The 14,958-nt window shown below is 43.9% G+C and overlaps 1 protein-coding gene across 16 annotated transcripts in view; it reads left to right on the top strand.

The window, feature by feature from the left end:
* Positions 1-14,958, top strand: part of LOC133212491 (protocadherin alpha-C2-like) — a 155,395-nt gene that overhangs the window by 105,675 nt on the left and 34,762 nt on the right. For 15 of the 16 annotated variants that reach the window (XR_009725501.1, XM_061353991.1, XM_061354000.1 and 12 more), the window contains exon 2: positions 14,888-14,946. Coding sequence is in view for 15 of the 16 variants with exons in the window: in XM_061353991.1 (XP_061209975.1) it covers positions 14,888-14,946 (59 nt within the window). In the remaining variant the exon portion in view is untranslated. Of the gene's footprint in view, positions 1-4,096; positions 6,815-14,887; positions 14,947-14,958 lie in introns of those variants that run through there. The other variant, XM_061353994.1, reaches the window with a different exon arrangement.

Raw genomic sequence — 14,958 nt, 5'->3', positions numbered from 1 at the left:
CTAGACCCTGATCCTTGGAGCTGGTGCCTTCTTACCAGTTCAGAAGGAGCTATATCGTGATACTGAGTTGCTGGATAGCATGTTTAAGGGATGTGAGTTACTGAAGGTGAAATTAGTTACAAAGAAGCAAAATGTCTTTTCATACATTGAAATACCTTGGAGTTCTTCAGTTAACGTGTTGCATTTTCACTTCTTCCTGTTCTCTAATACCTTTTTCTTCGTCCTTTTGCTGTCTGAGACTCAGAAATAGCCAGAGGAAGGACTCTGCAGTGTTCTGCAATGAAGCAAATTGAACACAGGTTTATTGCTGCTCAAGCAAATTTAGGTGATTCTAGTTACAATGTTATATAAAAGCGTTCCTTGTACAGGTGTGATTTGAGATGTCTGAACTTTTCTAGGCTGTAAATGCCTACAGAACTATATCTGTGTATAATTGTGTTACTGCCAAGGGGAATATCTGCACAGAAATATTTCTGTGGCACTGCATTAGACTGCTACTAATTCAGGCATATTTATATGCTGAACTGTTTGAAGAAAGGCTTGCATAAGTATGTGAGGACTTTTCATACTAAAATAGTTATGTTACTACAACTTCTAGCATAGATATGTATCAATATCCTGGTATATTCTTGATTTTCTTCTGCAGGACTCATAGCAAAGAGTATATTGATTTTATCACCAGTATGTTTGTACTCATATTAAAGGACACATACCATTTAATTCAACCGAGCTAATTAAAATGGTGCAATTTTGTGTGTTAGCAAAGCCCAGTAGGTCTGCGTATATGGGTAGTCTGTACAAGCAGTATTCTGATACCGCAGGGGGTTATCAGGTTTATCAGCAAACGGATCTTTGGGCTTGGTAGATTTCATCAGCTGGTTTTGCTGCAGGGACAGATTCTGATTTTCTTAGTCATGCACTTTGCTCTGAACCCATGGGTACCTTTTTATTTAGTGAGCTTTGAAGGTGTTTCAAATGTGATGCTTAGATGTAATTTCAAGAAATTACTGGAAAACAAAACTCTGGGGAAAGAAGAAACCAATAAAGCCCCTAAGCCTCAATTCAGGTAATACCAAAATTATGTTTTTCTGTGTTTCAATTTTTGCCTTTCACTAGAAAAATCAATATTGCTACAGCCTAGATCCTGAAGTGTTTTCTTAATGGAAGTTTTTCTTGAATTAAAAATCAAGGCCTGCAGGACTGACTCAGCATTACCACTAAAGCTGAAGGAAATAACTGAAATTATTGTGGCCATGGTTGAATTTTATAGAGATGTAAAGTGACTCAGGGAACATTTGCTCAGAACAGAACAAGTTTCAGTATATCACTTGTAAACAGTGTAGTCAGCAGAAACTGTATAAAGCTACTATTTGGAGAAAGACTTTTACATTTGTACAGTGCTAACTGTAAAAAGCCAAGCTACAGTATTTGTAAAACGAAAATCAGTGCACCTATTTATTTGGTTGGTGCTCTAAAACTTACGCAAAGGCAAGAAGCTGACAGTCAAGGGTTTACAATTCTGAAATTAGAAGACAAGTTTTCTAAGAACCTGAGGTTTAGAAACATGTTTGATGGGAATGGAAATGTTATGGAATATGCTTGAGAATATGCTGAAGAATTACTTGTGTGTGTGTTATCTCTCTTCAGGTTTACATTCTATGGTGTTTTGCAAAACTTTGGAAGTGCACAGTCTTAGCTGTCCACAGAGAGACAGTGAGGAAGGTAACCTAGGTAGCATGTGAATAGTGAGGTGGGCCAGGATTTGGGAGTTCACCAGCCCTTCCTTGCTGGGTGACCCAGCTGAACTGTTCTAGAGCACAGCCTGGATCAGAAGTAACTCACTGAGATCTAGGAACAGTGGGAAAGATTCCTCACTGGATTAGAAACCCCGGGATGTGATAATTGCTGTCATTCCCACACTGTAAGTAAAATCAACTTGTGGCTAAGAAGGTGTTGCCTACAGAGATGAACTTTGTTTTCTTACCACCTCTTTGCATGGGCATTGTCTGTTTCCAGAGAGTCTCTACCAACATGTTGCCAATGTTGCTGTGTTTTTGGGCTCTTCATTAGTGTGCTGTGTGTTTGTTAGGGGTCTCTGTGGCTGGACACAATGGGAGGTGTGGAGCAGAGATGACCCGTGGACTGTCTGAATGAAACCACTGATAGATTCCCTGAATACTGAGGGTGTGCCCATTGTGGCTTCTGTTTCATGTGTTGTCTGCAAGTTTTTTGGACACAGCTGCATAGTTCATGTATATTAGTGTTGCTATAGCTGCTTTTTTTATAGCAGGGTAGCTTTGGTGGGTTGATTGGTTTGTGAGGCTACCGGAGCCTTTTATTCTGAATCTGTGAATATTGTGATCTTGAAGGCGGGTAGCTAGCCAAAAATTTGAAGCTGATTTCTTTTAAAAAGTGTTTGGCTCCAGTTTAGACAACTGGATGAAATGGGCAGTTTTCCAGGTGTTCTAGGCACTTGGCATCTCTATCTGTCTTTCTTGGTCTGCACAGACCTACATTTATCTTAGTTAAAAAGATAAACAGGGTTGGGTGGTTCCACAGCAGTATTTGCAGACTTTGGGGTTACTGGACACATTAAAATAACTATGAGGGCAAATATTAGGGATGCAAAAATGGGATGAGACGTAAATAAACCCATCAGCCAAAACATAAATAGGGTAATCCTTTTCTTACTGTTGTCTCTTCTGATAATGGTAGCCACTGATAAATGCAGATAGACTGGTAATCATCCTCAGCAGCGCTGAGTCAGGGTTAGGGCAGTTGTTCTCTGGGGCTTGTACATCAGGTACATTATAGGAAAAACTTTGGGGATTCATTGTGTAAGGTTATGCTCTGAAAAGTCATTCCACCTGGTGAGGGGTGCCTAGGCTCACAAAGGGCAATGAAAGAGGTTTTAGCTGAATATTTGGGTCACCACCTCCCTTGGTAGACCAGCCCAATCCAGAGAGGATTCACTGGACATTCCAAAAGACTTTATGGCTTAAGCAGGAAAAAAAAACAAGAGGGAAAGAAATACTAGCAGAGAAGCAATTTCTGCACTGGATAATAGGTGCAACATCATTGCACCCCTGGAGGACTCTGTTCTGTAGTTTATCTTACTAAGTATGTCAGTTTGTTGACATAGATGTTGTATGAATGAATGCTTAAGTTTATTGTCTTTGCTGGGATCTGTGGCATTGGGGTAAAACTCATTGCAGCTGCAGCACCTTCACCTTGCTGCTGAGTTTTTTCAACTGTGTGGCCCGTTTTTTTTTGCCAATCCTCCATCACAAAGGCAGAGGAGGAAAAAACTGTAACTGGAAAACGGGCCATGTTCTATCTTCCCTTCAGCTGCACTTGATCCCCTTGAGCCTGTGTATTGCATTGGATGAGGAACTGAAGCCCACCTTAAATGCTCGTAACTCATAGGTGTGACTCACAGAATTTTACCAAGCGAGTGGGGTAGGAGGTGGAAGTGGGGAGGGAGGCATGCAAAGGTTGAGCAGAGGGACGGTGCTGCAGCAGGGATGAATCTCAGAGGGAGCAGAGGGGCAGGTCTCCAAGAAAGAGGTCGTCAAACATACTGCAGCAACACACAGACGGCACCAGACCTGGCTGGAGGCCCGTTTTTTTTTCGGAGCCCTGCGCTGATTTAACCCTCCCAAGCGGGTGTACTTTAAGCGCTGCAGCAGCAGGTCCAGAAGTGCAGGCGGTTTGCGGCTTTTCCCCCGCTCCTCCCCGCGCCCCCGAAGCTTCAGCAGCGAAACCGGGGCGGAGACGAGCGGCGGCAGCGGCACGGGAGCCGCCCTCCCCTCCGGCTCGGCAGCGAGATTCCTCGACCACCGGGAGCGAGGAGCCCGGCTCACGGAGGGGAGGCAACACGTGGGTGAGGGGGTGCGGCGGAGCAGGCGGCGGGGGACCCGGGGCTGACAGCGGAGCGCGGGGCGGCTCCGCCTGCAGCCGTGTCGCTGTTCCCTACTCAGGTGCTGAACTGGAGCCAGACTCGGCTTAGCGGGCTCCCCCGCCTCCTCCCGCGCAGCAGCTGGACCAGGAGAAAGCGGATCCGGCAAGTCCCGGTCCCTCCTCCTTCCCCCTCCTCCCTCTCCTCCTCCTGGGAGCCGCCGTCTCAGGCAGCCGGAGGGCATGGACCAGGCGGCCGCGGAGCCGGAGGCGGCCGGCGGCTGCTGCTTGCCGCTTCCATGAGGCGACCGGGCGGCGGCGGGGAGTGAGGCCGGGCCGGGGAGTGAGGCCGGGCCAGGGAGTGAAGCGGCTCCGGCAGCTCCCCCCTGGCACCTCCCCGGCCATGGCGGCGGCTGCTCGGCGGAGCCGCGGCGGGGCGGTGGTGCTGGGCCTGCTGCTGCTGGGGCTGTGCGCCTGTCGGACGGCTGGCGGGCCGCTCCGCTACTCGGTGCGGGAGGAGCTGCCTCACGGAGCCTTCGTGGGCAGCGTGGCGAGCGACCTGGGCGTGGATCCGCGGCGACTGGCGGCGAGGGGAGCGAGGCTTACTTCGGGCACCGGCCGGCAGTACCTGGAGCTGGAGCTTGGCCGCGGGGCACTGCTGGTGCGGGAGCGCATGGACCGCGAGGCGCTCTGCGAACTGAGCCCTACCTGCTTCCTCAGCCTAGAGCTGGTCATCGAGCAGCCCATTGAGGTGCACAACGTGGAGGTGGAGGTGCTGGACATTAATGACAACGCACCGTGCTTCCCCCGCCAGGATTACCGGCTGGAGATCAGTGAGTCTGCCATGCCCGGGGCCCGCTTCCACATTGAGAGTGCCCAGGACCCTGATGTGGGCACCAACTCTGTGCAGAGCTACCAGCTCAGCCCCAGCCGCCACTTTGCCCTGGACCTCAAAGGCTTCCAGAGTGGCAGCAAGCTCCTGGAGCTGGTGCTGCAGCAGCCACTGGACAGGGAGCAGAGTGCCCTGGAGCAGCTGGTGCTCACTGCTGTGGATGGTGGGGACCCCCCCCGGTCAGGTACAGCTCAGATCTCTGTGCGTGTTGTGGATACCAATGATAACCCACCTACCTTTGACCGCTCCACCTACACTGTGAGCCTTCTAGAGAATGCCCTGCCTGGCACGCTGGTGGTCAAACTCAATGCATCAGACCCTGATGAGGGCTCCAATGGGGAAGTGATCTACTCCTTTGGCAGTTACACCCCACAGAAGGTAAGGCAGCTCTTTAGCGTGGACCCACACTCAGGGGAGGTGCGGGTTAATGGCACTTTGGACTATGAAGAAGCATCTTCCTATGAGATCTATGTGCAAGCTGCTGATCAGGGCCCTGTCTCTATGGCTGGACACTGCAAGGTGCTAGTCAACATTGTGGATGCCAATGATAATGCTCCTGAGGTGGTCCTGACTTCCCTGTACAGCCCAGTGCCAGAGGATGCAAAGGCAGGAACTGTGGTGGCCCTGATGAGTGTCACTGATCAGGACTCAGGGCTGAACAAGCAGGTGAGCCTGCGTATTCCCCCTGGCCTCCCCTTCACACTGAACTCTTTCAAAAACTCCTACACCTTGGTCACCCAGGGCAATCTGGACCATGAGAAAGCAGCAGCCTACAATATCACAGTTATGGCTACTGACTCTGGGAACCCCCCTCTCTCCTCCCAGAAGGTGATCCATGTGGAGATCTCAGACATTAATGACAATCCTCCACGATTTGAGGAACCTGTGTACTCAGTTTACATCCCTGAGAACAACCCCCTTGGAGCCTTTATGTGCACTATCAAAGCCACTGACCCAGATGTTGCCGAAAATGCCTATGTGACCTATTCTCTACTAGATGGGGAAATTGAAGGGCTACCTGTCAGTTCCTATGTTTCCATTAAATCTGACAGCGGTGACATGTATGCTGTCAGGTCCTTTGATTATGAGACACTAAGGGAATTCCAGGTGGTTGTCCAGGCTCAGGATGCTGGGATCCCATCACTGAGCAGCACTGTTACTGTCCACATCTACGTGGTGGATGAGAATGACCATGCTCCACAGATTCTGTATCCTACCTCAACCAACACTTCAGCAGCCCTGGAGATGATCCCACGCTCGGCATATGCTGGATATTTGGTAACCAAAATTATAGCCATTGATGGGGACTCAGGACAAAACGCCTGGTTGTTCTTCCACCTGGTGCAAACCTCAGATCCAGGTTTGTTCAGGGTAGAGCTCCATACTGGGGAGATTAGGACTACTCGCAAACTGGGGGAAGACAGCACACCTACTTTCAACCTGACGGTGGAGGTGAGAGACAATGGAGAGCCACCGATGTCCTCATCAGTAGCCATCACTGTTGCTGTGGTGGATAGAGTTTCCAAAATCATCCCTGATAAAAGAAGGCACTTAAAAAGTCCAAGCAATTACTCAGAGATCACTATTTATCTCATTATTGCTTTGAGCGCCATCTCCTTTGTTTTCCTTTTCACAATCATTGGGCTTGCTGTTATCAAGTGCTACAGATACAGTCTGTATGGGGACTCCTGCTGCGGAGGGTTCTGTGGGGTCAGAGAACGGTCTCCTGCTGAATTATACAAGCAGGCCAACAACAACATCGATGCTAGGTTGCCTCATGGTTTAAAAGTACAACCCCATTTTATTGAAGTGAGGGGCAATGGGTCTCTCACTAAGACCTACTGCTATAAGGCATGCCTAACAGCGGGCTCGGGAAGTGACACTTTTATGTTTTACAATACCTGTGGCCCAACAGGAACTACTGGTCCCTCTGCAGTCATGACTGAGAGGCATCTGACAGGACAGAGTGGGCAGAGCGCACAAAACCTGATCATTCTTAAAAATGACTCCATTACGCCTAACGAGGTGAGGCTACATTGATAAATGCTCAGCATAGTGTTCTGAGCAAATCTGTACTTAAGCAGAGGTTCAAACTGGAAATCTCTAAAGTGTATTCCCTTCCAGGCTCACTCACACAGAGCTGTGAAATATGGTTCTAATGAATCTAATCTGTGCAATATATTTTGTTTGTAGGTAAATACTGGGGCTTTCAGGGTCTGTTTGGTAAGTTCAGTATGTGCATCTGTTTGAGATTCACTTCTTTTCTGCAGTGTATGCTGTACACAGTACTGCCTCTCTTTTCTTTTACAGATCTAAAATTGCTTGCAGCCACAGTGCTAGAGAATAACACATGTGGTCTTAAATTTTGGATGCTGAAACTAATGTTGCAGGAAAACATAAATTAAGAAAATGTGATTAGGCTGGAAATCAATAGATTATGTCAGTTATGGATGTTTTCTGCTTCAGTAGTTTCATAATGAGACAAAGCTGTTGAATTTAGATCATTGAAATAACATATGATTTGTGTCCTAATATGGGCATGTTTTAGTTATCTGAAAACTGCAGTCCCTCCTTTGATAATGTTTGTTCTACCCAATGCCGCATTTCATGCTTTCTGGGCAGTGACAAGCCAGTGACATCTTTGTGGAGAATTATGGCAAGTTCCTGTCATTATGTTACAGTGTGACAAGTTCTAACCTGCTGGCTTGCTGCTGAAAATTCTCTAATACCTATGGTTTGACCAGCAGCATATTAACCTTTTCAATATTTTCCCACAGTGAAGAATTAATGGTTGCTTTATGCTAGCATACAGGCAGTCTGCAGTCAGTGTGTGGTTTGCATGCTTTGTACACATATTGGAACTAAACCCAGAAGCACTCACAAAAGAGACTAATTGTGGTCCACAAAAAGAAAATCCTGTGATTACTGTGTGTTTGTGTCCTATGATTGTGGCAGCAATAAGATCAGTTTGTGCACTAATGTGTGCTGTGTTTCCAAATGTGGGAAATCTAGGGGAGTAACTGTGGTGGGATAGAAAGGAGCCTGGCCTCTGTATTCTTGCCACAGAACTATAATGTATTTCTTTATATTTCTTTACCTGTGAAGATGTCAGCACCTTTTTCAACTGTTTAGTTACACAAACATGCACAAATCTTAAGGACTAGTAAGTCTTCCATAAAAATGCTTTTGAAGAGTAATGATTTTCCATTCAGTATTAATCCATCTAAAATGAATGCACTGTTTTTCTGTAAATCATGGTGGCAGGGTATGGGGGGGTATTTTTTTTCTGTGCAGTTTTTTCACCTTAAAATCTTTCTGAGTGCAACAAAATGCCTGGAATCTGTTTGATAGAGGAGGAAATGTGAGACATACTGTGTAAGCATGTCTGCTGAAGAATCAAATGTGAAACATACACCCTGCATCTGCTTTTCTGGGGAAAAAAGAGAACCAATAATTGAAAATCACTTTGGATGCAAAACGAATAGGAAAGTAATTCAACAGACAGAATCCTATTGCGTTTTGGGAATCACTCAATTGGGTGCAATGAATTAGCAAATTTTGAACACCAGTGCAGATTAGGCAGCAGTAGCAAAGCCAGCCCAAACTTGGAGTATAAAACTAGAGAGATGTATAGCACAACAGAGCTGAAAGAGTAACCAATTATTCAAATAGATCTGCATGATTGAAACAAAGGTGAAATTCTGACAAGTTCTGCTCATCACAAGTTATTTTCTTAGGTCTGTGCTTCTTAAACTGTCTTGTGGTAGCACATGCTATGAAGATGTAAAGCAGATGTACATGAGAAAATGGGTGAATGTAATAGCATTCACTAATTACTAATTCCTAGTTAATTACATACTGTAAAACTATGTCTTTCCCTTGTTTCAAACTCAGCACGTGCGTTGAAGCTGCCACCTATTGCTTAGCAACACTGAATGATACTTTTTAAGAATAATGATCTTTGTATTAGCAGATCTTCAGAGAACCGTGTTTTTCTTTTTCGTTAAAGTGGACTTTTAATCAGGCTTTAAAATCCATGTCTTCACCTTTGTAGCATAGCAACAGGCATCATTGTCCTTGCACTGATTTACAAAGTTCATTGCGGATGTGTATGTTACTTTTGGATAATATTAATAGATACCTTTTATTCCAGTTTTGGGAAATTGTTCTTCTGTTGGTTGCTCAATGATGAGGGTGGGACCAGGTGAATGGGCTTTCTATGTCTGCATATTGTATGCAGGGTTTCACAAAGGCTAGTATTTTGTAAATGTCATTTGTATGGTGAGAGAAACATATTTCAGAGTTATTGGGGATAAATCTCAGTAACACTCAATGCAATGTCTTAATCTTTTGCATATTTACCAGTAAGGTCAAAGATGTTAATTACTTCACACTAAGTTGTAACTGATTTCATTGGGTCATTAGAAGGAAGCAGTGGAAGGGGAAATCCTGTGTATTAAGGTTCGGTGGGGAATTCTTTGTACCTGTTGAGGCACTGATCCTGTGTTCTGGCTTGTACTGCTAATGTTGTGGAGGTGGAACAGAAGCTTGTTTCTGAAAAACAGCCTGTACTTCTGCAGTAACTCTCCTTGGCTGTACGGTCAGTTATAATTTAAAAGAATCTCTCAAACCAAGTGTGTTTTGTAAAAGAAGTGTACTGATTTTTACAGTTGCACTGAAAACCTTAGAAATGGTTATTGCTCGCAGGAACCTGGTGATAAGGGTGAGAACACAGGGTTAATGGGTATCTCTTTCTCATCAGCTGGGTAACTGCTGCAGCTGAGCAGGCAGGCAACAGATATAGAGAGCAAAATACTGTGGCTTTGCTGATCTGTGTGAGGTTTTGGGCAGCCTGGATTCCTGCCTTTTGAAAGAGGGGTGCATTTATCTATGAAGAAGGTGTGTGAAGATGTGATTTTGTTACTGGGCACTGCTACAGCACAGATCTGTCATTTTCAGGAAAGGTTTTGGTGCTTTACTCTGGAGTACTTTTTCTCATATGCCTGTGAAGATGCTTAGTGATGTCTGGGTAGCTTCTGGTCCTTAGTTTCTTTCCAATTTTCCTGTCTTGTTCTTATGTTTTGTACAGCTAAGCTCTTCCATTATGTCTTGCATCTCGTGACAATCTTTTTCCCTTTAATACAGGGAATAACAATGAAGCCAACAGGCTTTAACAGGAGTTTTCTCTCCCAAGAGGCAGGCTGGCAGATTCCTAATAATGGGTGGGCTGCGTGGATACTTCATATAACTACATATAAACTCTTCTAATTATACATTTCCTTGTACCCTTTTTTTGTGTGGTGATACATCTGGTTGACAAAATATGATGCTTCATGTGATGTTCAGAAATAAATTTGCATGATGCTCTATGGACACTTTTCAGAAAGCATAACAAAAGCTGCACATTAGTGACAGTAACATTCAGGAGTTCATTGGAGTTTTACAGCTGTTTACTCCTTCTTCTTTCTCTGTATTTTGAACTTCAAAAGAAGCTTGTTAAGCATACAGAAAAAAACAACGCTTGAAGTGAACACATCTTGATAGTGCTTTAAAATGCAAGCATGTTTTGAAGTGTCTAAATCCAGTAAACCCACAGCATTGTCTGGAGCAGTCTTTCCAAGAGATTTCTCACAGAGGCTTTAAAGGTATTAAAGGTGGAATATCTTACAATCTCAGTTCAAGAACTTAAGCCTTTAAGAAATTCTCCAGCCCCCTGACATTGTAAAGGTTAACTATAAATGTTCTTTTGTTTAGTGGCAGTATCTGAACCTGTTTTGCTCTGTGCTTCAGCACAGTCACGCTCTTGGTTTGATGCTTTCTGCTGTGGCAGCAGAAATTTGCATAGAGTCTTAAGCAGAGGCGGTTTTCTTCTCTTGGTACTCATTAAAGATATTTACAGAAGCACTTGCCTTTTCCCTTCACCTTTGTTTTCTCAGTTAGGAATGGAAATGAACACTGCTGGGGCTAAAATCTTTGGATTTCTGAATTGCATCCTTTTCTAGTTTCCATTCTGGCTTCTTGTATAATAAATACATGTTAAGCATATAAATAGTTTGTTCCCCGCATCAAATTAATTCTAAACATTTACTGAAGGAAATCAGAAATAGAAGGCTCTGTTTCCCCACATCTGTCAGTAGTGACTCACTGTGAAACAAGCAGAGCTGCATGCGGTCAGGGGTGCTGAAAGGCCTTTTATTATTGCTTCAAAGTGGATGTATTTGATAAATATACCTTATATCATTCTGTTGTGCATTTGTATGGAAATAGGAATGGAGTGGGGTGTCTTTAGCAGTCGTATCACCTGGTAACTGTTTGCAAATATTTGATTCTACCTCTAGCAGGCCCTGTTTTAGCAGCTGCTGAAGTGAATGGTAGCCTTTGCATTGATTTTCATAACAGGACAACATTAACAGATTTTAGAAATCCCTTCTGTTCCAGGGGCAAATCCTCACTGTGTTGAAGTGTCAGCTAAAAATGAGAACTGAACAAAATGTTTGCAACAATCTACTTTCAAGTAAATTTATTCTCCATGAATCAATGCAATGATTCTTAAATTAACCCATTCCGTGCCATATGAAAACAACTGTGTGAAATTTTGCATGAGGTTTTTTGCTACTAGGGTGGCTTCATTTTATATTACATTCACTTTGCTTATCAGACTTTCTGGTAAGGTTGGTTGCTTATTACTAGTTACATAATGCTTGTGGTTATGTGGGTAGCAGAATGTAACCTTGGTGACTGGAATGTTGGCATGAGGTGTTCAACTGGTGTGATGACAGACACTTCTCTAGGTGCCTGGATAGATTTTGACTCATCTTACAAGTATGATGATGTGTGCTGGTACTAAATCAGGAAAAGCAGGTGATGGGAGAAAGGGGAAATGATTATTAGTTTTGTGCTGGATTGTGTGACTTTACATCAACATGATGTGACATAGTAAGTGTACAGGGATATACAGGTGGGAAGCATCTGGAACACTTCAAAGTCTGTATTCCTCTTTGGGTTTCCTCTCTGTGCTCATGCTTCCTGGCCAGCTGTGTCTTGTCTTAGTGGTGTTGATTTATGACACAGCTACACTTCTCACAGCAAAGTCTGTGACAGGGTTTTGTAGAGGAGCCCATTGACAGCTCCTGGGCAGACTCCAGTCCCCTGGGACTATGCTGAAGACACGTTTCTACTTTGAGATGGGCCATATCATGCCATGGCACTGTGACTGTGTGCTGGGTGACAGCACTTGTCAAATGTGGCAGGTTTCAGTGGGTGGTCAGGTAAAGGTGGACTGTTCTTAACCAGAAACATAAGCCAACCCAACCAGGCAGATCATGAATGCCTGATGGGGGTATAAGAAGCAACACTGCTGTGTCTGATCTGGGGAAAAATATTGTTGAGCAGGTTTGCTGTCTCTGCTATGCTGTCACTTCTGTTAGTGGTCCTGTTTATTTTGTCTTTCTTGCTCCTAATTGCCCAATGTTATTTAAAGCTGTATTGAAAAACTTTTGTGTTATGACAGAGGGTCTTAAAGAATTACAGTCTACAGTAGAACAAAAAGAGAAGCCAGGTACACTGACAAAATTGGAATTCCACCATTTTTGCCAGTTGCAGGACATTAGCCCGTTGTAAGACAAGTGTAGGACAAACGTGTCTCTTGCTGAGGTCTAAAAGATCTCAGTCTGCATTACCAGTGTGCACATGGTAAAATTAGATGTGAATAGGTCTGGACAAAGGTAGGCTGCTACCCAACTGCCTGCTCCTCCTGTTCTTCCTGTGAAGACTTGAAAAATTAGAGAAGCCCTGGACATTGAATTTTTCACAGTTAATAACAACAAAACCCCAGCCCCTCAAAGGTCTAAAAGTCAACTGTGGCAATAATCTTTCCATCTCCAGAGTATATTTTTGTGATCCTGTCTCATCCTTCCTTTTTCTGCTCCTCTAGGAGCAGCACTACAGACCTGCTTGAAGAGTGGTAGCAAGCAGAAAACTGTTTAGGAGTAGCCACAAGATGCCACAGCTTGTGGATAGTAACTCTTGAAAATACCACCATCTCCTAGTTGCTGCTCTGTTATAGTGACATGATGAATGTTGGTCTATGCATGTGAAGTGAATAAATTATGAATTCCTAACTGATGAGTTTCTCTTGCCATCATCACCCATTTATTTTATGATGTCTGAAAGTTCCGACTGCAAAAAAACCCAGCTCTAGCCAAGAGCTGGAAAGCTCTCATCTGAAAACCAAAAATCTGTATACTATGAGGAAGTGGTCATTTTCTTATTTTCTCACTCCTACTTGGCTCATGTTAGACTTTTCCAGCTCTTTGATGTAATCCCACTTTATCTGTGTTTTGCCTGGAACCGTGGTAAGATTCCTCCTCCTCACCCTGATTATAGGCCTGTACAAATCAGTAACCTGCACCACTTCCATTGCAAAAAGACAAAGGGGCTTTCCTCCCACCCTCAGACCAGCAGTTCCTCTGCTGTAAGAAAATCCCCAGCAGAGGAAAAGCCAAACCTTCAGCACCCTTCATATGTCAAGAAAGTAAAACTCAGAAGTGGGTCTGATCAGTGTATTTTTTTCTATCTGCACTCATTGACTCTTACTACATGGTTGACTTCAGAGTTGCTTTGACATCCCTGGGACTGGGGCCAAAATGGAATGAATCAGAAAATACTGGAACCATGCATAATGGGCTCCTTGTCAAGCCACTTTCTGCTAAACTCAGCAGAGCCTGAGCATACCAGAGAACTGGGGCTAAATGGGAAGGAAATTGCTTAGCACAGATGTTTAATGTGTGGTTGCAAATGGCAGCCTCCTCCTTTTTGTGTAACTTGGACCATAAAAAGTATTAGGATGCACATCATCCAAGAGCATCTCACTCTTGAGTGATGATGGGCCCAAGAAATATGGTGATATAGTGATAGTGTAAGTTGTAATTGCTCCATTTTTGTTTGAATAAAACCTATTGATCCAGGGAAAAGCATACCCCAGACCTCAAGAGAAAAGACAGAATTGGCTTTAAATAATTCAGAGCATTCAACACTTTCTTTTTCTCTTTCAAGTAATGGGACCAAATTCATTTCTGATCTGCCTCCAATAACTTAAGACAATTAAACCATCACTGTTGTATATTATTTGTGTGTTTGGCACTGTACAAGAGACCAGGAATAAGCATAGTCCATTATTTTTCTGGGCATAATTTCTCTTTTTGAATTCAGGTGCCTGAAGTTCAGCAGTGGCTGCGATATTACTTACAGAATGTCTTGAGAATCCTGAGAAATAACCTTGTTGTGTGCTTAGGGCTTAATTTTGAAAGACCTGAACTTGCATTAAAAATTATTTTGATGGTTCCCTGACAATGCAAAAAAAAAAAAAAAAAAAACAACTTAAGCAATTTTTTATCAACTTAGGATTTCTTAATTATCTCCTTATTTAGCAAGCCATGCTGCAGCACTGCAGCACATACTGAGGTTTGTTGGTCAAAGGGTATTGCTGGCTATTTTCCCCTTCCACAAATACGGAAAATATAATGGTTCTTGGTGTTACAAAAGCTGTCTGCATTGGATAAAAGACTTGCTGCAGACTGGAAATCTGATACAATCTAGTGCAGTCCTTTGCAGTACACTGAATGCCAGCAGAAACCTCACAGCAGACAGACCGCACCGCATGTCCCCTTCACAGGGGGCTGCATTTTATATATCCTCAGACAGATGCTGTTCAGTGCAGGAGCTCAAGTTTCCTCAGTTTATCAGGAAAACAAACAACATGTTTTATGGATTTATGGTGTAGTTTTTTTTCCTAAGCCCAGAGTGTTGATAAATGTACAAAATGACTGTCCACCAGTTTCCAGCATTAAATGTCATGCCACAGAGATCATCTCTAGCCAAAGGCCTTGGCATGCAAACAAGTTTCTCTATTACATAGAGGCTCTCTGTGTGTCCATTTGAAAGTTTCTCTAGATATGTAGAAAGATTTGGCAGTTCTGAATGTTCCCAAAACTTGTGTAGCTCCAGGTAGACTTTTCTGACAAAATCATTCAGATGCATATCCTTTTCAACTTGTTTAACATACATTAACAATGTTCTCCTGGGCTTTTGTTTCTACAGCCAAAACATCCCAATCCTGACTGGCGCTACTCTGCATCCCTAAGGGCTGGAATGCAAAGGTATGTATGATG

The sequence above is a fragment of the Neopsephotus bourkii genome, unplaced genomic scaffold (genome assembly GCF_033783945.1).
Source record: "Neopsephotus bourkii isolate Nb327-2 ecotype Australia unplaced genomic scaffold, CSIRO-AGI_Nbou_v1 NB_716, whole genome shotgun sequence".
Classification (NCBI taxonomy): Eukaryota; Metazoa; Chordata; class Aves; order Psittaciformes; family Psittacidae; genus Neopsephotus; species Neopsephotus bourkii.
Note: the sequence above shows the minus strand (reverse complement) of the source record. Positions and strands in the feature narration are given on the sequence as shown.